Source organism: Caretta caretta, chromosome 1, assembly GCF_965140235.1.
Source record: "Caretta caretta isolate rCarCar2 chromosome 1, rCarCar1.hap1, whole genome shotgun sequence".
In the NCBI taxonomy this organism is placed as follows: Eukaryota; Metazoa; Chordata; order Testudines; family Cheloniidae; genus Caretta; species Caretta caretta.
The window spans coordinates 117,855,776-117,878,105 of record NC_134206.1 but is presented as its reverse complement, the minus strand read 5'-3'; the positions used below and the strand labels follow the sequence as shown (position 1 = coordinate 117,878,105).

The following is a 22,330-nucleotide window of genomic DNA, read 5'->3' as shown; positions in this document are numbered from 1 at the left end:
ATCCGCAGTGCGGATATAAGTCAGTGGCTTTTCTAACTATTTGTTCTGTCTATGAAATTCTAAATTCATGATAGTATAATGCAGTGACCAGATCTTACTTTTTGTGTCTTTATTGCTAAGGTGGTTACATGTTGTACAAGGTCCCCTAATGACTAGTGTTATGGTTCTCGGCCAAGAGTGGCCAAACTTACTGACCCTCCGAGCCGCATTCGACAACCTTCAGAAGTTCGAGAGCTAGGGCGCACCTGCTGGGGCTCGGGGCTTCAGTGCCACGGGAGGTATCTGATGGGAGTTGGGGCTTCAGCAGGAATGGGGCTGAAGCCCCAAACCCTGGAATGTATGCCCCAAGGGACAGAAGTCCCGAGACTCCCACTCCCCACTGGGCAGAAGTCCCTGCCTCGCCACTCTGCTGAAAGGCAGAGGTCCCAAGGTCCCCATCCCCCAGTCTTGTAGGTGGAGAATGGGGTCGGGGGTGCATGGAGGGGGCACTCTGTGAGCTACACTTTAATGGTAAAAGGCGCATATGGCTCGTGAGCCACATTTTGACCACCCCTGCTCTAGGTATTTCAAAAAAGCTATAGATAAATAATAATAATAAAATCTTTTCAATCCTATGTAAACTGTAACATTTAAAGTGCTAGCAGCCTTAGACAGCATAATGTTAGTCTGGTCCTGAAACTGTGTATGTAACTCCCAGTTTACTTGTGTACTGATTTAAAATTCTTTATATTTAAGTCCCTTAATAGAAATTAGGATTGCACAGAGCAATAACATTCTTCTCCCCTCTTAACAAGAGCAATCTTGAACAAATCCAAATTGATTTGTACTCCATAGAAAACTAGCGAATATATTTTAAATTATTTGGCAAACTGCATGGAAGCGTGGGGGGGAGAAAGGAGGACTAAACTGGTAAGTGGAAAATTTTAATTTTAAGGTTCTATGCAGTAAAATATGGCTGTGGGTTTCCTCTTTAAAAATTCATCTCTGGATTTGTACAGCAATTCAGTATATCATGGATTTAGAAGTTTTTCAGTAAGGCTCAATTTTTATCAAGTATTTTGGACACTCAGTGTTACAAAAGTAAGAAAAAATGCGAAACCGGTTCTGTGGCCAACTGACCTGCTCTGTTTATATGGCTGTGGTTAAACTGACCCCTTAAAAATGTTAGGTATGCAGATCTCTGGCATTGGGTATGCAGATCTGCGTTCTGTCTTCCATTGCGGGCTGAGTGCTTGCAGTCCCTGCCCTTTTGTTTAAAGACTTCTTCTTGTCTTGTCTTAACTTGTTACACAGTCATAATTATTGAAGTCCTACTTATGCTTGGCATGTCATATAGTGTAATGCTCAAGCAACGTTTGCCAAATTAAATTAAAATCTGGAAGTGTGGGGGAGAGATGGCAACTTTCAGGATTGGTCACAGGATGTATGCTAAAACCAAAGACTACATGGTCTGAATTGTTGACTTGCTACTGACCTCACCTGGTCATGTTACATGCTGCAGATTCAGATCTTCATCAAGTTTCTTGCCTATCATGTTCTCCAGTGCCAGAAACCAGCACTGAAATGTCCTCTCCAGCCTGGATTTGTCCCACCAGGCCAGAATTGAGTCACATTGTCCAGAGCACTGCGGGGGAAACTTGCATGGCCATTGCCTGTACTGTACTTGTGACAATTTCTATTATGCCAACCTAGTATCTTGTATGAGTAATAAAATTCACTCCTTGTCTTTAAATAGTAAGAACAGGAAAATTACATTCTGAAGATCACGAAGGTCAATGAATTTGACATATCTTTATATACCACTCTTTATATTGAGGCTACTGGAGTTAAATATATCTGTTGTTTGACCACCTATTTAAAGAGTACTGTGTGACTTAAAGCTTGTAAATGTTTTGAAGTCCTCATATGGAAGGTGCTAAACAAATGCAAACAATAATATAAATAGTTATTCGTCAGTCTAATGTATCTTTGTAACTGAATAATTTAAGTTACCTCTGCCAGTAAAATTAAGGAAAAAGTAACTAAAAAAAGCAAACAATTTTGATAATTTCTATTTTTTTTTTTTAAAGAACAAAGCAAACTGTCTAGTCATTTCGTACTTGTAGGAGAGCCTATTGCTATCCGTTGTCAAATAGCTAGAAGTCCAGCATTTCACTCTGACTACAATTTGACTTGGTATAGAAATGGTAGTGATACACCAATAACTACAGAGACATGTTCCAGAATCCATCAGCGAGATAACTTGCTTTGGTTTATTCCTGCAACTTTAGAAGATTCAGGACTTTATGAATGTAACGAAAGGTAAGGGCCTGTATTTTTAGAAATGTTTTCAGATGCAAAATTGTTCTACAAAAGGGAAAAAAGATCTCACACAAAGTACAAAAATGTATTTTTGGTGTTAATCTATTGTATAGAGACTTTTTTCTTTTACATATTTGTATGGAAGCAGTTAGACAGCTTTTCAGCTCTGTGTCTGATACTTATACTGATATATCTGAGTTTCTTCCATGCTTGTAGAACTTGGCTTAAAATTATACTTTATGCTTGTATAAGGGTTTTTCATCAAAGTCCTTTAGAACTATTAACTAATTGAATTTTTTTGGAAGTGTATATTTGTAAGAATGCTTTTTAACTCTATTGGAGTTAACGAATCACTTCATATTTAATTTTATAGTCCATTTCTGACAGACAAGAAAACGGTTTTACTTTCTTGGTTTGATTCAGTTAATCAGGAAACTGAGAAATGTGGGCATGAAGTGAATTTAGCCCAGTCACGTTTTAAAAATAATACTTATCTATGATAGCTTTACATGTCTCGCTAAACACGATTTTAAAGTATGAATTAAAATACTAACAGTAAAAGAAGTACAACTTACTGAAAATCAAGGCACCATGTTATGCAGACTGCTTTGCCAAATACTCTTTAGGCTTTTCGGTTTTTTTAAGAGGCCAGATAGATGATGATAATGATTGGAATATCTTTCATCCTAAACGAGAGAGCCAGGACTGTAGAGGCAAAGAAGGAAGTAAAGCAATTCTTTTCATCTTCCTTTAAAAATCCCACTTCTCCTTACTTCATAGGGTGACAGAAGCTCAGTTTTGTTCACAGGGCTTTGCCTACATTAGGATTTTATATATTCGAAATAAAGCCTAATATTCATTGTGCACCAACAGGATTTTTTTCCAAAAAGCACAGCAGTGTGTGGGCAGAAATTCTCCTTTTCACCCTGATGTTTTCATTGCACACTGGCTATCATCAACATAAGCTTTTCAAGTAGCCCAATCCAGAGTGCACTGCAGTAATATAACATCTGTGTCACAAGGATGTGAATTAGGGTCACCAGGTTTGAATTGCGAATGGAATGACATAGTCTGGAGGCATTACTTACAGGGGTAAATAGCACTGAGCATGCTCAGAGCTTGAACTTCTGATTTATGCCCCTGACCTAGGCTATATATCCCATTAACCTTTGAAGTGGCAACTTGTCAAAAATTGGCAAGCATTGGGGTGAGAGGGAGTGCAACGCTTACACATCCTGTCAAGCAATCCAGCATAATTTTAACTCAATTAGGAGTCGGGCTTGCCCAGTTTCTAAATACTCAATTTTGAGTTTTGGCAATAGTCTGTTAGGCACCTCTTATTTTCCCCCATTCTGTGGGAAGAAAAATATATAGATGGGTCCTGATTGCATAGCAGTGATATAACCCAAACCTTATCTTGAACATTTTTTTTTAAAGTGTATTTTTCCTGTTGGTAGGGCCCTACCAAATTCCCGGTCGATTTTGGTCAATTTCACAGTCATAGGATTTTAAAAATCATAAATTTCATGATTTCAGCTATTTGAATCTGAAATTTCAGAGTGTTGTAAGTGTAGGTGTTATACCAATAAAATAAAAACCAGCAGGATCTTATTAAAGGGAAAAAGGCAAAATACCAAATTTATTGTGAATACAGAAAGAATCATAGTAAGCAGTTAGTTATAGCTATAACATTCCATTCAATCTCATATTTATTCTCTCTCACACACACACACACACACACGTTCTGCAAGGCTGTTATCATAGTTACCAGCCTTAGAGTTGCTCATGCCAAGCCACTGGCCAGGTGGCCTGGACATGAGGAGGGAGCAGGGCCTTGTCAGATGCTCATCTGATGCTCCTGGAAGTTGGTTTGCAGAATCAGACCCCAAAGTTCTCACTTTCTGGAGTCCATTTTTATAGGAATTTCTTCCTGTGCCAGTCTATGGGAATTGCTTCATCATGCTGTTGCTGAATCAATCAACAGATGTCACATTCCTGACGGCTCCGTGCTGCCAGATGTTATCTTGTTCTTTGGTTCTCCCATTCTTGAGACTGTTGGGTGGATTCCAGTCTGCTCTCCTAGGGTCCTCTGGTTATTTCCACTTGACGGCTTCTTCAGCCGATGGACACTGCATTCTTAGGCTGGCACCTCCCTGAACATTCAGTTGTTATCCACACCAAGCATCCATCCACATTCATCCTCTATCTCTATTTTAATCACAATTGTTAACAAAGCGAGATGAATACAACAAAAGGGCAGGGAGTCTCTGGGTGCTGTTTCTGTTGTTACAGAGTATTGCTTTGAGTCTCTCTCTGTGCGAGTAGTTGTTGTTACGAAGAATTGCTTTGAGAACAGACTCTGTCTTAGAATGTACTAACACAATTAGCAGCTTGCAAGTTTCACACAGAGAGGGAGAGAAACAGTACCAAAAACCAAGAGACCTCTTAATTAGTAATACCCTGGAATTTAAACTATGGGGAATCAAACTCATTTGTGATTTTAATACAGAACTTCTTTAATATGATCCAACATAGGGTCCTGACCCAAAAAGGAGTTGTGTGGGGGGTTGAGGGTTGCAAGGTTATTGTATGGGGGGATTGCAGTTACTTCTGCTCAGCTGCTCGTGGTGGCGCTGCCTTGAGAGCTGAGCAACTGGAGAGTGCTGGCTGCTGGCCAGGAGCCCATCTCTGAAGGCAGAACTGCTGCCAGCAGCAGCAGCAGTGCAGAAATAAGGATGACATGGCAGGGTATTGCCACCCTTACTTCTGCACTGCTGCTTGCAGAGCTGGGCCCTCAGTCAGCAGCCGCCATTCTCTGGCTGCCTAGTTCTGAAGGCAGCAGTAAAGAAGTAAGGGAGGCATGGTATGGTATTGCTACCCTTACTTCTGCACTGCTGCCGGCAGGGTGCTGCCTTCAGAGCTGGGCGCCCGGCCAACAGCTGCTGCTCTCCGCCTGCCCAGCTCTGAAGTCAGTGCAGAAGTAAGGGTGGCAATACCATGACACCCCTAAAATAACCTTGTGACCCCCCTGAAACTCCCTTTTGGATCAGGACCCCCAATCTGAGAACACTGGTTTCCCCCATGAAATCTGTGTAGTATAGGGTAAAAGCACATAAAAGACCAGCTTTGACAGTGGGAGACCAGCTGCCTGTGTGACACGTTTTCCATGGCTGTGAATTTGGTAGGGCCCCACCTATTGGGCATCAGACATATTTCTGAAGCCTCTGTTTTAAACCTGTCCAACTTTCAACACATTGAATTTGCAAACAAAAGGAGAGTGATATAACTTTTTTAAAACTTACAACCCCTTCCTTTTGAGAGATCCTCTAGAACTTTAACTCTGACAAGCATAGAGTCTAGAAACTAAGCGCCAACAAGCATCAAACAACACTGATCTTTCACTTGTTTAGATTTGTGATCTGCAGTAGTCATCTTACATCTCCCTTGGGGCTCCACCCAAGTTGGTGATATCTGTATCAGTATCTTCACGACTCCCTAATTTAAAATTGCTTCACCTTGAGATCCATACTTTAAGCATGTAACTTAACTGGATTCAGAAGCAGTTTCTCTCTTCTGCTGAGAGTTAAACAGTCCACTGTTCATGAAGTGTAAATTTAAGGATTTTTAGCTCTGAGATTACTAACCACCCACTTGAGTTGAAATAGTTTTTATTTTTACTCTTTAAGTGACCCAGCCTTCGCAATGACCAAGTTTAACCTCTTTCCTTCCAATTTCACTTTGTTTCAAACTCATGGAAATACAAAAAAGTAAAATATAAAAAAAGAAATTTTAGCCTGATAATGTAAAAATTGTCTTTGATCATGTTTCTCTCCTTTGAATTATTTTTCAGACTATTTAGTGACTCTAGATGAGTTGGGGAAAGGGATCGGTCACTTCACAAAACCTTTAACACTGATCAGCAATGGTGTAGACTCTGGCCAAGATTTTCAGAAATGGATACCTTTTTAGATCTGGATTTAGGAGCCCAGCTTTACTCATTTTTGAAAATCTTGACCTCTGGTTGGAGTCTCATTTCTGCCTTTCCAGTCAGGGATCTAGAGCCTGACTTGCATTATTGTGGACATGGGAAGTACTAGTAATGGTCCAGTTTGTTGCTGTTCTCATTACAGGAATTCTGACAGCCCTGACAAAGAATATATACATCTAAATGTTTTCAAGAACAATGATGACTTATGTTTTAATGGAGAAACTATATATAAACAAAAAGTGTTTACATCAATTGGTGGAAAGATTACATGTCCTGATCTGGAATATTTTAATGATGAAAATAATACTGCACCTGAAATACAGTGGTATAAGGTACTGTGTATATGTATTTTTACTGTAACATTCCCTATCATATAATTTAACGCTTCTAGTAAACTAACTGTGCATGGTAATGGAGAAAGACAAGATTTTTTTTCTGTGTAATGTGAATGGGTACCTAACTTGCCAAATCTATTGGAATATTATAGGAAGCACAATAAGAATGTGCTTACATTTACATTTAAAAAACCCAACCCCTCTATTTTTCCAAAGCATATTCTAAAAGATTCTGATCTATACTTAAATTGTAAGATAGTCCATAATATTTCAGCATCAAAAATGTGAGAGTGATCTTGCTATATGTTACTTTGATGTGTAATTGGTTAAAAATATTAAGTAGATGAACACATTACACTTTTAATCATGCAATTGGATCACTTTTCTTTTGTAGCTTACAGTTCTTTAAAACCTGTTGGACGTGCTTTGTCTCCTAAAGATTAAATAAATCTGGCACTTTACATTGCTAGTGCAGCTTCAGCTTCAAAGAAAATAAAGCTCATCAAAGCTGTTAAATCTTCTGCTCCAGTAACAGGAAAGTATCTGTCATTTTAGGCCACACGGGCCTGAAAGGGTGTAGATTCTGGTCCCAAAGCAAGCTAAATTATCTAGGGGAACAGCTGGCCTTCTGTGTAAAGGTCAAAACCCAGAAGCCCAAGTGCTTGTGTGTCCGCTGGAGCCTAGGATGAGAGCAAACTGGCTGAAATTCAATCTAGGCAAGATGGAGGTGGTGATGATTTCCTGAGGAAGCATCTAGAGAAGTGGCATCTTTGTGTATGAATGACTTGGGGAGGGGGGAGGGGTGGAAGTAGGGATTCAGCCTCATTGATGATAGGTGGGCATACCGTGTTAGGAGTGCTTTTGTAGTTTTAGACATTAGTGGCCAAACTTTTTTTTTTTCATATGCATATTAGCACACTGATTGTGGTGACATACAACTCCAATATAGATCACCAGTGATCTATGCATTTGTCACCAAACTGGATTGTAATAATGCGCTGTACAAGAGATTTACTCGTGAAAATCAACTAGAAGCTACAGCTGTCACAATGCGGTAGTCCACTTATTTAGTGAGATTGGCTTTAAGGAGCGTGCTATATTGGGGCTTCATCAGAGGGGAAAGTAAGCCGGTATGGCGTACTGGCAAGAGCTGGTGCACCGTACTGGGGCAGCGCAGCTTCCCCAGGGGGCAATTTAAAGAGCCTGGGGCTCCCCTACTTCTACTGTCCCAGCCCTTTAAATAGCTGCCGGAGCCCCGCCGCCGCTACTCCAGGACTCTCTGGGGGCTGTTTAAAGGACCGGGGCTATAGAAGCAGGGGAGCCGCAGGCCCTTTAAATAGCTCCCAGAGCCCTCGGGTAGCGGGGGCTCCGGGGGCTATTTAAAGGCCCAGGGCTCCAGCTGCCTCTGCTGCCCCAGTCCTTTAAATAGCCGCTGGAGCCCCGCCACTTCCTCGGGGCAGTAGAAGCCGGGGAGCCCTGGGCCCTTTAAATTGCCCCCGGAGCCCCAGGCTGCTGCTGCTACCCCGGTTGGTGGCGGGGGGGGGGAAGGAGGAGAAGGGAGGACCCTTACCTTACAGGGTGGGCTGGGGCTGGCTCTGACCCCCGCCTCAGCCCCACCCCTTCTGGGGGTCAGAGCTGGCCCCAGCATTCCAGGAAGTCACTCAACTTACTTTCACCCTGGGCTTCATAAACTGCACTGACTTTCTATTCGCTTCTAGGTACAATTCAAATTGTTGATCTTCAAAGTCTTAAATGGTTTTGGGGGGTCTAGTTAATGGAGAAATTGCATCTTTCTGCATGCACCATGATTAGGTTGTGGGGGGGGAATACCTACAGTGCTTTAAAAATTGGAGTTTAAATTAATACTCCTAGAAACACCTCCTTGCTGCACTCTGTAGGAAATTAAAGTAATCCATCACTTAAAGAATATACAGTACGTTTAATATCAAGACCAAAATGGTGATTCAGCCATGCAATTTGCCTCCTGATTAAGTCTCCCTCTTACCCATTTCCCTAGAGTACCATGCGAGACTATTCTTAGAAGTTTCATTGGAAAACTTCTAAAACGGTGTCTTAATCAGAAGAGAACATAATGCAAAATCTGTTTAGATGCTTGAAAACATAATCTCTTCCAGAATAAAAACAAAAAATAAAATCCATTAAGTCAAGGGCCTTGTTATTCACTGCCATGAAGAAGAAATGAGTTCTAGTCGTGGTCTCTTATTGTAGGAAGAAAGCACTTAGCTCCTGCAGTTTAGTCAAATGACTATGCCATCCAGCTAAGAAACAGCACCAATATATGCTGTAAAGGTTAAATATCTGGATAGATGTCCCAACTAGAGCTGGCTAAAAAATTTTGGACTAACATTTTTTTGAAAAACACATGGGTCAACTGAAACATTTTTGTGTTGAGTTCACTGAATTGTCAGCTGGGGAAAAACCTTGCATTTTGACTTTTTCAGAATGAAATGTCTTGACTTTTTTCAATTCAAAATTACTTCTGTTTTTTGAATATTACTCCAATTTTATTTATTTAAAAAAAACCCAACAAATCCTCTAACAAAACATTTCACTTTCGGTCTTGATAGTGTCTCTTAAAATAGACTGACATATTGTTAGTGTTTCAGTACCAAAGCTCTGTACCTTAAATTGGCAGTTATTAAAAATTCATATTAAACTTGACAACTACCTTCCCATATTCAGAAAATATTTGGTAGTATATACACCTTGGGCAGGGAGCTGTATCTTACATGGTTCAAATAACACTTTTTGTGTGCAAATGCTTTAATAATCAATATTTTATTAGTACTCCTAAATCACAGCTATTTTTGCTTTATTTAGGAATGTAAGCCTGGATTACTGCAGGACAACAGGTTTCTCTCTCGAAAGGGTGACATCTATCTTACGATTAATAATGTAACTATGCATGACAAAGGAAACTACACGTGCCAGACAACATATACTTATATGGGAATACAACATAATGTTTCACGAACCATTTATGCAGACGTTGAAGGTAATATGTTCTGATTTTTATTTTTTTTATCTGTGGCTCTCCTGTGTTAAAGTTTAGCATTAATAGAGCTAGTTTTTGGCATGCCACAGTACTTCTAATCTTTCACCTTCAAAAAGTGCAGCTGGTTTGTAAAATTTAAAAGCATTGAAACTTTTCTAAATTGTTCTTCCCCAGAATGTTAGAAATAAACTACAATAGAATTTTGTGTTGGAACAATTACTCTTTACCCTACTTGTATTTTGGATCAAATTAAGGCAATCCCCTTGTGGAAAAAGGTCTACCACCCGCAGTTGAAAAAACCCTGGACTTGAGATCTGTTTCTTTGTGAGGAAAGGGTGAGAGACCATGTGACACTAGTTTCCGCTAAGCTATTGATGAAATTTAAACTACCAGAATCTAAACTCTCAATGTACTTGGCATAACAGAGCAAATGATATCCAGGGCTTAAAGTGCATGACTTGTTACTCTTGCCAGTATGCTTCCAAAATAATTTTGTTGGTACTGCAGTATTTTATTTTACTGAAGGCCAATGCTACCTAATTGTGCATGTGTTTCAGTGTCTCAATACACAGCTGTGAAAGAGGTGACCTGTAATGATGATGTTAGTACAGGGAACTGTCACTTGTTATTACCGCTGTGTAAGTAGTTGAGGAAAAAAGATGATCAATATTTGGCAAGAATAGGCCACTATCTGCATAGTATTTTTACACTTCAAGAATTCACTTGGGTCCATTGGCCTCTTTAGAGGGCCGTATAAAACAGATTCACTGCCCCAGTGAGAGCACAGGAGAGTCCTGACTGCAAACAATAAGAGGAAATTGCCTTTGGCAAGATTATCAATCAACAGTTCTGCTTAAAACGAAAAATCAAGAGTGAGTGTGTGCAGCGCTGGAAACAATTTAGGGCATTTTGTCTTTTTGGCTGTGACAGCCTGTATTATTGCAAAGTGCTCACCCGAAAAGACACAAAAACCAAAAGTAATCCATAATCAGGAGGGGGAATTCTAGTTTAAAGTTGCACAAAACCTGTATTTGCTGAACTAGGAACGCTTCTGGGTTAGCAACTACTTCTAGAATCTTGAATGAAGTTGGTGGCCAACAGCACCTCTTTCCACTGCATCTGGCTCATCATTTTTGTTCTCCTCTTTCAAAGCCAGTCCTTATTGTAGTAATCTATGCCTTTTCGATTTATGGACCACAGTGTGGCTTGTTTGGGACCACACAAGACCCACTTGAAGATTACGGCAGGCACAAAACATGTTTTCCTGCCTGCGTTGGTGGTGGTAGGCAATAGGAATACGTTGTACCACAGGGGTGGCCAACCTGAGCTGGAGAAGGAGCCAGAATTTACCAATGTACATTACCAAAGAGGCACAGTAATACGTCAGCAGCCCCACATTAGCTCTCCCGCACTCCCTGCTCTCAGTGCGTCCCAATTAGCGCCTCCCTCTCCCTTCCCGCACCTCCTGATCAGCTGTTTCATGGCATGCAGGAGACTCTGGGTGAAGAGGGGGAGGGGCGAGGGCATAACAGGCTCGGGGAGGGGGCAGGAAGGGGTGGAGTGAGGGCAGGGCCTGTGGCAGAGCCAGGGGTTGAGCAGTGAGCATCCCCCGGGCACATTGGAAAGTTGGCACCTGTAGCTTCAGCCCTGGAGTCGGTGTCTAAACAAGGAGCCTCATATTAACTTCTGAAGAGCCGCATGTGGCTCTGGAGCCACAGGTTGGCCGCCCCCGCTCTAGCAGTTCTTTAACAATTCACTTGTTCCCTATTTGCTTTTGGGTACTTGGTATCAGGGATACTCCTATCCCTGTGGTTTGCCACAGCATTTGAAGTCAGTTTAGCATTCAACCAAACTCCTAGCTTAATTTGGGATACTTCCATTGGAGTATTATTGACTCTAGGATTAGGTCCTTCAGCTGATCAGACAGAGCCTGGGTTTTGTTGACCTTTAGGGCAGAATACTGGGCTTTGTATATCTCTGAGAAGAGACACATTTGTATGTATGTGAATTTACAGGCCTCCTGAGACATGTGGAAGGAAGTATTGTACATTTAAAATATAATGTATAAAACTCAATGTAACTCCTAAAACGTTTGAGACCTTATCTCTGTCTTGCACTAGGAGCACAGGTGGTTTCTTGTAGTGGCTTCCAAACTTTCTGGTTTATGTGGGCAGGGAGATAGGAAAAGGGACAGAATATTGACTCAGAAGGACTTGGATGGGAAATACAGCAGCAGAGATGTGGGAGAGATAGGCAAGATGGGTTTAGGACATTTTTTTTATTTGCAGAGAGAAGGATCTGGCACCTAGAGCTGGGCAGGAAACAGTTCTCCCACCTGGGAAATACTCTAGGGGTTCAAAAGTTTTGCCTGATTTTTTTTTTTTTGTTACCTTGAAAATCTCCAATAATTGTGAACCAAAAAACCCTGAATTTTCTTTTGTTTGGGTCAATCAAAACTTTTTTTCCATTTCAACCTTTTCACCTTAACCTTCTAGTCTAATTAGCTTAAAATTTGAAACCAAGTAGTTTTGAACTAAAAAAACTGGAAGTTTTCATTTTAAAAATGTATAAACAAAACACTCTTTGGCAACTTTTTGAATTTGTTTTTCAAGTCAGGAAATTCTAAAGTGACCGTTTCACAAGCCGTTTCGGTTTTGATAAATCAGCATTTTTTTGATTCATAAACATTTTGTCAAAAAACGTCTGACCAGCTCTAGTGCCTGCCTGCAGGATTCAGGGCTCAGTGCGCCATTCGGAAACATAGTTGTTTGGGAAGCAGATCTGCCCATCATCTAGCTCTTGGCTAAAGGTGTTCTGGCGTTCCAGCCCCATCTTGCAGCTTCCTGCTGACATCTTTGGCATTTGACAGGTTCCCAATAGGTAGTGGGAGCAGATTTGACTTGAGAACATCATCTTACCCTGCTAATCTCTTGCTCACTCTAATTTAGTTCCTCCCCTCTCCCTCTGTGAGGCTGTTGGAGAAAAGGAGGGAATCTCAGCCACTGTGAGCAGCAGCACCAGCTGTTGCTGAGAAGGAGAGCATGACATCTAAAGAAGAATTGATAAGGGGAAAGGAAATTAAGTGTCTGGGTGTCAGGGATTAAAAATTGATGGGTTTGGGGGAACTGGTGGTTATTATGCAGAGACTTGTGTAGTGGAATGCCCACAAAGGAGTTTTATGCATAAAACCAAACACACACACACACACGCACAATCAGGCTGTGTTTTTTGTGTGTGTGAGAGTGAGAGAAGACCATGAAAGCAAACCTGCTGGGAAACTAATCCTTATGGCTTGGGTGATCAGCTTGCTCTCAGGAATCGGCTAGAACCACTACTGGTGGAGAGGGAGATGTGGCTGGGGCATAAAATAGCTGACTACAACAAAATCACTGCCAGCTACTTTAGTCCTTTTGCAATAAAAAATTAGTTTCAAACCTTGAGCCTCCAGCAAACCTAAAATACTAAAATGGGGAAACTGCCTTAGAATCAGCACTAGCTTTGGTATCGTCAGACGTGCTTGTGTGCATCTAAGGGAAAGTCAGACTTGCTGCCTGACCATCCTGAGACCCGAATTCACCGCTAGTATCATGGCTGCTGCATATGTGTATATAATGTTGTGGTGTCAAATGCTGACTGACACTACAAGAAGCACCATGAAAATAACCATTCTTCCAAAAAAAGGCTGCTTGAGATGAAACTTCCATCTTCAAGATTTTTGATTTGGTGACCTACTTGATTTAGATCAGGGGTAGGCAACCTATGGCACGTGGGCCAAAGGTGGCACGTGAGCAGATTTTCAGTGGCACTCACACTGCCCAGGTCCTGGCCATCGGTCTGGGGAGCTCTGCATTTTAATTTAATTTTAAATGAAGCTTCTTAAACATTTTAAAAACCTTATTTACTTTAATACAACAATAGTTTAGTGTTATAATTTAGATTTCAAGAAAGAGACCTTCTAAAAACGTTAAAATGTATTACTGGCATGCGAAACCTTAAATTAGAGTGAATAAATGAAGACTCAGCACACCACTTCTGAAAGGTTGCCGACCCCTGGTTTATATACTTGCATAACATTGGTTGGTATTCTATAAGAGCCTAAATAGAATAGGATTTTACCTGTGGTGAGAGGACAGCTATTACTTGCTGAAGACTGACCGTGATTGATAAAGCATACAAAACAATACAATTCCTGATTACTATGCACTCGAAGCTCCGGTCCAGACATTATTTTACTGAATAGATAAAACATACATGAAACATAGGTTTGTGGTGAACATCCAAGAGGTCAATGAAATATCCTCTCCTTCCCCCTTTTTCTTCCCACCGTTGTATGTATCATGAGAATTTGTTTTGGTATTAGGCTTCCTATAGCTTTATTCCTATAAATCTGAAAATTTTTGCATATTTACAGATAAGGTGAAACTTATGCTTTGTTTGATCCTAGAGTGAAATCCTTTAACTAAATAACAAGAAATCTATTATTGCAGATATTGGAAAGTTTGAAATGACCTTTATGTGCATTAATATTCAGTACTTGGTGACTTCATTGTCAACTAACCATAAAACAGAACCATTGTAAAACCAATAGCGTAGCAGTTGTTGTAGTAAGGGTAATGACCATTGGTTGTTAACATCTTTTTTTTAAATTTTTTTAGAGGGCCCAAAGAAGACACCACCAGAGTTTATTTATCCAAAAAACCATTCGATTGAAGTAAAACTTGGTAAGTAATTGTCTTCTAACAAATCACTAATCATAGAATTGTAGGACTGGAAGGGACCTCGATAGGACAACTAGTCCTGGTGCTGAGGCAAGACTAAGTATTATCTACATCATCCCCTGACAGACGTTTGTCTAACCTGTTCTTAAATATCTCCAGTGATAGAGATTCCACAACCTCTCTAGGTATCTTGTTCCAGTGCTTAACTACCTTTACAGTTAGGAAGTTTGTCCTAATGCCTATCCTAAATCTCCCTTGCAATTTAAGGAGGTTTACTACTTGTCTTGTCCATAGTGGATAAGGAGAACAATTTATCATTCTCCTGTTTTTTATAACAACTTTTTATGTACTTGAAGTTTATTATCGTGTCTCTCCTCCATCTCTTCTCCAAACTAAATAAACCTAACTTTTTCAGTCTTTCCTCAGAGGTTTTCTAGACCTTTAATCGTTTTTGTTCTCTGGACTTTCTCCAATTTGTCCACATCTTTCCCGAAGTGTAGTGCCCAGAACTGGACACAGTACTCCAGTTAAGGCCGTATCAGTGCTGAGTAGAGTAGAAGAATTACTTCTCATGTCTTACTTACAAAACTCCTGCTAATACATCCCAGAATGATGTTTGCTTTTTTTTTTTTTTTTGCAACAGTAGTACATTGCTGACTCTCATTTAGTTTGTGATCCTTCATAATCCCCAGATCCTTTTCTGAGTATCCTTTCTATGCAATAATTTCCCATTTTGTATTTGTGTAATTGATTTATTCCTTCCTAAGTATAGTACTTTGCATGTCGTCACTAAATTTCATCCTATTTATTTCAGACCGTTTGTCCAGTTTGTCAAGATAATTTTGAATTCTAATCCTGTCCTCCAAAGTAGTTGTAACCCCTCCCAGATCATAATAGCTGCCTGGCAAAACCAGCCTGGAATCCTGGCTCTATTGAAGTAAATGGAAAACTCTAATTGATTTCAGTAGGGCCAGGATCTTACCCGATGAGTTGAGGATTTTTAAAAGCCAGATGACAATTCTGCTTTGACTGCTTGCCCATATGTATTTTGCTCTTGGGGCACATTTGCACCTCGTGCTCAGGATCAGTGTCTTTTGGCCAGCAATGCCCATTGGGAGGAAGTGTATGTACGTTTAGGGTATGTCCACATAGCAGCTAGACACCTGCAGCTGGCCTGTGCCAGCTGGCTCGGGCTGCGGAGCTTGGACTGTGTGGCTGTTTCACTGCCTTGTAGATGCTTGGGCTGGAGCCCGGGATCTAGGACCCTGCGAAGTGGGAGGGTCCCAGAGCTCAGGCTTCATCCCAAGCCTGGAAATCTATACAGCAGTGAAACAGCCCCACAGCCCAAGCCCCGCAAGCCTGAGTTGGCTGGCACAGGCCAGTTGCGGATTTTTCTTTGCTGGGTAGACATACTCTTAGTGTCCTTGTGTTACTGTACTGAGGTCATAGAGGGTGGACTGGGCCCAACTGCCACTCAGTTCCTTCTCCCCACCTGTGGCTTGGAGATGGAGCTCCTCAGTGTCTACATCTTGAAGCATCTTTTTTCATAATTGCTACAGTTAATTGTATGTAGATTAGTGTTGGTTAGGGTGGTTGCCTGCTGGCAAACTTTAGATCAGTGGCTCCCAACCTTTCCAGACTACTGTACCCCTTTCATAGAATCATAGAATCATAGAATATCAGGGTTGGAAGGGACCCCAGAAGGTCATCTAGTCCAACCCCCTGCTCAAAGCAGGACCAATTCCCAGTTAAATCATCCCAGCCAGGGCTTTGTCAAGCCTGACCTTAAAAACCTCTAAGGAAGGAGATTCTACCACCTCCCTAGGTAACACATTCCAGTGTTTCACCACCCTCTTAGTGAAAAAGTTTTTCCTAATATCCAATCTAAACCTCCCCCACTGCAACTTGAGACCATTACTCCTCGTTCTGTCATCTGCTACCATTGAGAACAGTCTAGAGCCATCCTCTTTGGAACCCCCTTTCAGGTAGCTGAAAGCAGCTATCAAATCCCCCCTCATTCTTCTCTTCTGCAGGCTAAACAATCCCAGCTCCCTCAGCCTCTCCTCATAACTCATGTGTTCCAGTCCCCTAATCATTTTTGTTGCCCTTCGCTGGACTCTCTCCAATTTATCCACATCCTTCTTGAAGTGTGGGGCCCAAAACTGGACACAGTACTCCAGATGAGGCCTCACCAATGTCGAATAGAGGGGAACGATCACGTCCCTCGATCTGCTCGCTATGCCCCTACTTATACATCCCAAAATGCCATTGGCCTTCTTGGCAACAAGGGCACACTGCTGACTCATATCCAGCTTCTCGTCCACTGTCACCCCTAGGTCCTTTTCCGCAGAACTGCTGCCTAGCCATTCGGTCCCTAGTCTGTAGCTGTGCATTGGGTTCTTCCGTCCTAAGTGCAGGACCCTGCACTTATCCTTATTGAACCTCATCAGATTTCTTTTGGCCCAATCCTCCAATTTGTCTAGGTCTTTCTGTATCCTATCCCTCCCCTCCAGCGTATCTACCACTCCTCCCAGTTTCAGATGTCTGGTTTGTCTTGCGTGCCCCCAAGTTCATAGAATCATAGAATAGGGACCTCAGGAGGTCATCTAGTCCAACCCCCTGCTCAAAGCAGTTCCACCTCACTTAAAAACTACTTGCTTACAAAATCAGACATAAAAATACAAAAGTGTCACAGCACACTATTATTGATAAATTGTGTACTTTCTCATTTTTACCATATAATAAAAAAATCGGAATATAAATATTGCGCATACATTCCAGTGCACAGCATATAGAGCAGTACAAATGAGTCATTGTCTGTATGATATTTTAATTTCTACTGATCTCGCTAGTGCTTTTTGTGTAGCCTGTTGTAAAACTAGGCAAATATCTAGATGACTTGAGGTACCCCCGGAAGACCTCTGCGTAGCCCCAAGGGTACATGTATCTCTGGTTGAGAACCACCACTTTAGATATTTTTTATTGGTATTTGGAAGTTTTTCCTTCCATATTTTGTTTTTTCTCAGATTGGGATTTTATTCTTGGCCCCAGGATTTAGTGGTTCTCCCCCCACAAAATCACGCAGTGTTGGAATCTATGTGAATCTGTTGCCCCTCCTGTAAGGCAGCAATTGCAATTGATGACAGGCATACCAGATACCTCATCTCTTCTATATGGGAAAGCCCGTATCCCTGACACGTGCTTGGTGTGCAAGGTCTTTTCTAAAAGGACCTTAAAGGTTTGGGGAGACGTGTCTTGAAATATTTGTTGAGGCTGGCTGCATGGAGCAGTCTCAGTCTGGGCAGGGCAGACCTCCTCTCCCTTTTCCCCCCCTCCCCCCGGCATTCCAGAAGTGCTCCTGTGAGTTTGGATCCTCTAGCTCCCAGGCTCCATCTTCTAAGACCATTCAGGCTTTGCATTCCGTTAGGACTTTAAGCAAAGTCATCAGACAAAAAGGAGCATCACTTCTGTGGGGAAAGTAGACCTGATTCCCCCAATGGGCATCCTCAGTAAGAAGCCTTAAGTCACCTCACTTCTCCCATTCTAAAGAGACTCCATTGCCCAATCTGGGTACCACAGCATCTCTAAGGCAGCGTGGCACTATGATTCCCAAGATCGTGCCAGAGCCAAAGTTAACTGCCTCCAGGACAGAGGCCACAGCATTGGGAGTTACCTCAACACTGAGTGCTTCGATGCTGTCTGTGATGGTATCCGCCTCATTGGTACTGCTCTTCTTGATGCTACTCTCTTCAGCATCAAGTGTGTCAGTACTGGGCATGTCCTTACCATCAACCCTGATACTCTCTTCTCTTGCACTCAGGTTTGTAACACCGTCCGTGTCGATACTAAGAAAATATGTAGTACTGAGGGACCTCCAGCTTTTAGAGGAATCAAAGTCTCCTCTGTTCTCCACTGGTCATGGTACTGATGCTTAAGGCCTCATTGGCCCAGATTATCTCCCCAGTGCTGGTGGCCTCTAGAATTACTGTGGAAATTTTAGCATTCTGACTCCAGGAATGCTCCCCTCTACCTTCCCCTGCTACACGCCCCCCGCAACCAAAAAAATAATCTGGAGTGCTTGTTTTCATCTTTTGACTCTCAACACGTTCCCATACTTGTTCTCCAAGGGTCCCTTCTGATGGTATTGTGACTCTGAGAAGGAATTAAGGAGGTTTTAGTTATGTGAAGGTCTCAAATGTGTTGTGGAGTAGGCATATGTCCTGGTACCCTTCTTTGTGCTCCCCTGCCCCATTTCCATACAGTGTTCCAACATGGTTCTATTCGAACCCCTGGGGTATTCACCTCCCAAGACATCACACCTCTGTGCCACCTGCTAGAATGAGAACCTCCTCCCCTATATGTTCTCAGGAACCTAGGCTTGCAACCCATGAATTTGAGCCCCGTGAGGAGTTTTCTGAGGAGGATCACCGTCAAGCTGAGGATCAGCCAATTTCTGAGGCTATACTCTCCTGACCTTGGATGAGGTGGTAGTTCCCTCTAGACCATCTCATCTGTATGTCAACAAGAGTTTTCAAGATCTGTCCACACATATAGCTGATTCTCCCAAGAAACTTGTGGAAGAGGTACAAAATCTCCCAAATGTTTGGAGATTCTCTATGCCTGGTCAGTTGGCACTTCCCATTAATGATGCTCTCCTGGAATCTGGTAAACATATATGGCAGACATCAGAGGGATAAATTTTCACTTAAACCCCATCCCAAGTTCTTACCGAAAGGATTTATGGGCTTTCCTTTAAACCAACTGATTAATATGCCAATGTTCATTTAGAAATGACATACTAATCCAGGTGAGGCTAGGCTGCATGCCTTAGAGGTATGCAGGACCCTTTTACTTACAAAGAACCAAATCCTTCAGGATTTCCCCATGACTATTTATTCTTTACATTTCTATATTTTCTGAGAGAAAAGTTCTATCAGTCCAGAGGCTTTCCAAGTGGGTTTTGTGATGTAGTAAGAGCTGTTATGAATTAGCTAGTTGAGATCCCCAACTCAGATTAGAGCTTGCTCCACTTGAACAGCTTCTGCGGCTTCTGTGCTAAGCGTATCCATTTCAGCTACTTGGAGTTCAAGCCATACTTTTACCAAACAATATTTCTTGGTAGAAGCATTGAGATCTGATGCTGCTTTTGGCAGAGCTGTACTGCAGTCTTCGTTTAAGCAGACTCTGAGCACCTACCTGTTTCCATCAGGTTACTTACTGCTTGTGAGTCACCAACGGGGAATACTTATGGACAAGCACTCAAAAAAGAATTGCTTACCTTATAATTGGAGTTCTTTGAGATGCATTGTCCACATGTATTCCATGACCTGTCCTCTTTCCTGCTACTGTGTAGTTCTGTAACATCTGGATTCTGCAGTGGCAAAGGAATTGAGTGGCAGTTGGCCCCACACCCCCTTTTATGCCCTCAGTAGAGGAGCACTAGGCCACTCAGAATGTATGCGCAGCCCCAATGGACATTGCTGGCCAAAAGACTCTGGTCTCAAGCAGGTAGGAGTGTGTGCACCAAAAGTGCAACACACATGAACAACACACCTCTAAGAACCACAGTTGCTGTAATCTAAGTAACTGTCCTTTCCCAAACTATTTACATAATCATATGAGCCTGCTTGCTTATGGTACACGATTTTTAATTGTCACATTTAAATGTTTTGTAGGATCTCATGTCCTGATGGACTGTAATATATCCAGTAGCATAAGTACTTTGAATCCATACTGGCAAGTCAATGGTACGGATGTTAATATCTTTGATGATACCTACAAAGAACAATTCTATGAGTAAGTATTCTTACAAATCAAATTGCATGTGGATTGAATGCTAAAATATTTTAAAATTATTTGGTGTGAATCATCCATAAAAGTAACTGTTGGACAAAATAGTGTCTAATCATAGAACTGGAAGAGACCTCAAGAGGTCATCTAGTCCAGTCTGCTGTACTCATGGCAGGACTAAGTATTATCTTCTAGACCATCCCTGTTAAGTGTTTGTCTAACCTGCTCTTAAAAATCTCCTATGATGTAGATTCCACAACCTCCCTAGGCAATTTATTCAAGTGCTTAACTACCCTGACAGTTCAGAAGTTTTTCCTAATGTCCAACCTAAGCCTCCCTTGCTGCAATTTAAGCCCATTGCTTCTTGTCCTCTCCTCAGAGGTTAATGAGAACAATTTTTCTCCTTCCTCATTGTAACAACCTTTTATATATTTGAAAACTGTTATGTCCCCTCTCAGTCTTCTCTTCTCCAGACTAAACAAACCCACTTTTTTCAGTCTTCCCTAATGAATGCCAACAGACCACTGAAAGTACTTCATGTTCAACAAATTTGCCATGCATTTAATAATTACCTGTTTTTTCTGTAAGTAATTTATTGAGGCCAGCTTATCTAGATTTTGGAAATTCATAATAGCATGATTATATTTAGCACTTTTCATCCATAGATTAAAGGCTGCTCTCAACCAGCCCCAGTGGAAAACTAGCCCCAGTTTGCCAGTATGGGAACAATTCATTATACATAAAATAGGTGTTTCCTTGAGTTCTTTTAAGATTGGCTGCTCTGCCTGCATGTATGCGGTGGCCAGGTTCACAAATTACATAACATCTGCCACTGAATCAAGTTGAAGCTTCATAAAACATTTTCTTGTTTAGAGAAGATTGACACATTCACCTTTTTTGTTTTATTTAATTTATTTCTTTATTTATTTATTTCACTTTATTTTTGAGAATATTAAATGCCAACCCACTCCTCAGGAAAATTCTTTAATTTTAGTTTTACTTTCTTCCTTTAGATTTATAGGGTGAATTATTTTTGTTGTATTATAGTCTCACAGGCTACAAAAATAACTAACGTTCCCTGCTCACCTCTAAACCTTAGTGTCCCACATAACTGAGGCACCAGGAGTAAGTTAATTATTGTTAGTTTTGACCTAAGCAAAACTTTTCAGCTTGGGTGCCTAAAAATATAGATCCTCGGTAACCTAATTTTCAGAGGTGTTGAATACATGCAGCTGCCCTTGAAGTCAGCTGGAGCTGTTGGATACCTGGGAATCTCCAAAAAACACTTTAGGTATCTAATTTCAGGCACTACAGTGTGAAAATTTTGGCCTGATTCTTTCTCTGCTATTTCTTGTCCTAATCCTGTCTTACCTGTTTCTCTTTATTGCTTCCTCCTTACACCCTTTTGAAGGATGAGCTCCTGATAGGCACTTGGGGCTGAGCTCAAGTACAGATGTACTTTTCTGCTGCACATATAACACTGTGCCTCTGGAGGAGGTGATAACTGGGACTGAAACAGAGACCTCTGTGATCTACAAGTATAAGCTTTACCCCTTGAACTGAAGAGCCAGTTTCCATAGTTCAACAGCAGCAGCAAATTCAGAAATCTCTGTACATGGGCTAATCACTAGAGGACAGAGCCACACTGTTAGCATGGGCTATATTAGCTGATTTTTTTTGTTTCTATAAACAGACTCTGTAGTCAGCTTTGTGTAAGCTTGAATGATTTGCCAACTGTTGCTGGTCCTGTTAATTAGTAGGAGTCTTCCCAACATGCCTCCCAGCTACCCATCAGGAGCATGACAGAATGCTTATCCACTGAGAAGCCAAAAATGCTGGATGATGAACCACATAGAATGATTTATGGGGAGGGTAGAAGCTAGTATTCTTTTTCAAGTGATTGTTCACATGGATCCTACTCTTGGTGTGCAGGCACACAAAATTGGATTCATTTGGCCAAATCAAATTCAGTTGGGACTGTGCTTGTTCCCTAGGTATCCTCGTGCTCCTTTACCTCACTCGTGGGAGGGGACCAACCATCCCTCGATTCCTTTTTGCCATCGATGGTAGCAAGATGGAACCCGGGCAGAGTCAGGCTGCTTCTCTGCAACTCTATTGTAGTTAGTGTTAGTGATTAGTTAATATAGTTGTTAAGCTAGTTCTTTTAATGTCCCTGTTGGCT

General features: G+C 41.5%; 1 protein-coding gene across 6 annotated transcripts in view; it reads left to right on the top strand.

The window, feature by feature from the left end:
* The window catches only part of LOC125639791 (interleukin-1 receptor type 1), an 80,686-nt gene that overhangs the window by 45,953 nt on the left and 12,403 nt on the right, over positions 1–22,330 (top strand). For 5 of the 6 annotated variants that reach the window (XM_048857493.2, XM_075130413.1, XM_048857499.2 and 2 more), the window contains 5 exons: positions 2,070–2,301; positions 6,432–6,621; positions 9,466–9,640; positions 14,296–14,361; positions 20,034–20,154. In XM_048857493.2, the coding sequence (XP_048713450.1) occupies positions 2,070–2,301; positions 6,432–6,621; positions 9,466–9,640; positions 14,296–14,361; positions 20,034–20,154 (784 nt within the window). The remainder of the gene's footprint in view (positions 1–2,069; positions 2,302–6,431; positions 6,622–9,465; positions 9,641–14,295; positions 14,362–20,033; positions 20,155–22,330) is intronic. The other variant, XM_075130416.1, reaches the window with a different exon arrangement.